At 29.8% G+C, this 1,202-nt stretch overlaps 1 protein-coding gene across 1 annotated transcript in view; it reads right to left on the reverse strand.

Moving 5' to 3' along the window:
* Positions 1 to 977, reverse strand: part of LOC111400565 — a 2,452-nt gene extending 1,475 nt beyond the window's left edge. Inside the window, exon 1 of the mRNA XM_023027972.1 lies at positions 882 to 977. Within this exon, the coding sequence (XP_022883740.1) occupies positions 882 to 977 (96 nt within the window). The remainder of the gene's footprint in view (positions 1 to 881) is intronic.
* Between the last annotated feature and the right edge of the window lie 225 nt (positions 978 to 1,202).

A 1,202-nucleotide genomic window follows, 5' to 3' on the forward strand; every position in this document is an offset into this window, starting at 1 on the left:
TTATTTTTATTTTTATTTTTATTTTTTTTTGGTTAGAATCCGACCTCCCATGTCATTAAATAAATAGTTTACTAGCCCCGAGATCGAACTCATAGGTGATGAGATCATAGACAAATGTCATCGTAGTTTATAAAGACAACATGATTCTACATGCCTATCACACTACCCACCCCCATTATCGATCACTCTCTACATAACACATGGTAACCATGACATCAGTACCTCATTTTCAACCAGTTACAAGCAAACAATGATTACCCAATTATAAATTATCATTACTTGAGGCCATAGCTGTGACAAAAGCATCATAATGATTTGCACGATCGACCTCAACAAACCAATCAAAAATCAGAGTTCTTGATGTGTCACACAATTTTATGTCAACTGTAGTTGAAAAGACATTAAGCAGACAAGTGGCATGATCTTCAAACCTATAAATAGGGTCGAATGGTCCTCCACAAGACCATTCTCTCGAAGACATTCAAAACTTCAATCAATGAAATTATCATTTAATTTTTCAAAATTCCTGCAATCACTTCACTAAATTTCTATTAAGTTGGTTTAAATTTGTCGTGTCATTTTTAGTCATCAACATTTTTTATTATAATATTTAAAGGAGAATCATCAAAAATGTCACTTATTTTGAAAATGCACAAAAAATTTGCATGGGCACCAAATTTTATCAAAAATGTTACTTTTTCAATTAGAAATGTCCAACTTACCCTTCATTCCCCTTTTTAGGAGCATTTAATGCTACCTTTCCAATTCAATTAATGCTATGATTTGATTAGTTAAATTTAGGTATTATAATCATGGATATTTAAATTTATATATTACAATCTTTGGATATATGTATATTGTATGTATAAATACGAATTTACAAGAAAACAAGAAAAGATAAAAGAAGTAGAAAATCTCATTTTAACATCAACCAAATCTCTTCTCCAACAAACTCTCACTTCATCCTTCTTCTTCATTTATTGATCAAGAAGACACAAGTATTGGATTCATCAGCCATTTTAAGAGGTTAGTTTTTACGAATTTTTATATTTTTATTGAATAGCTTTGTCTTTTTTAAATGCTAAAAACAACATGATATGGAAGTGAAGAATGGTTTAAAAATTCTTATTAATCATGATGTTCTTAATGAAGCATTCAGTCATTTATTTCTAGACAGATGCTGTGATGATATAGCTGTTGTA

This window comes from Olea europaea, chromosome 10 (genome assembly GCF_002742605.1).
Source record: "Olea europaea var. sylvestris chromosome 10, O_europaea_v1, whole genome shotgun sequence".
Taxonomy (NCBI): Eukaryota; Viridiplantae; Streptophyta; class Magnoliopsida; order Lamiales; family Oleaceae; genus Olea; species Olea europaea.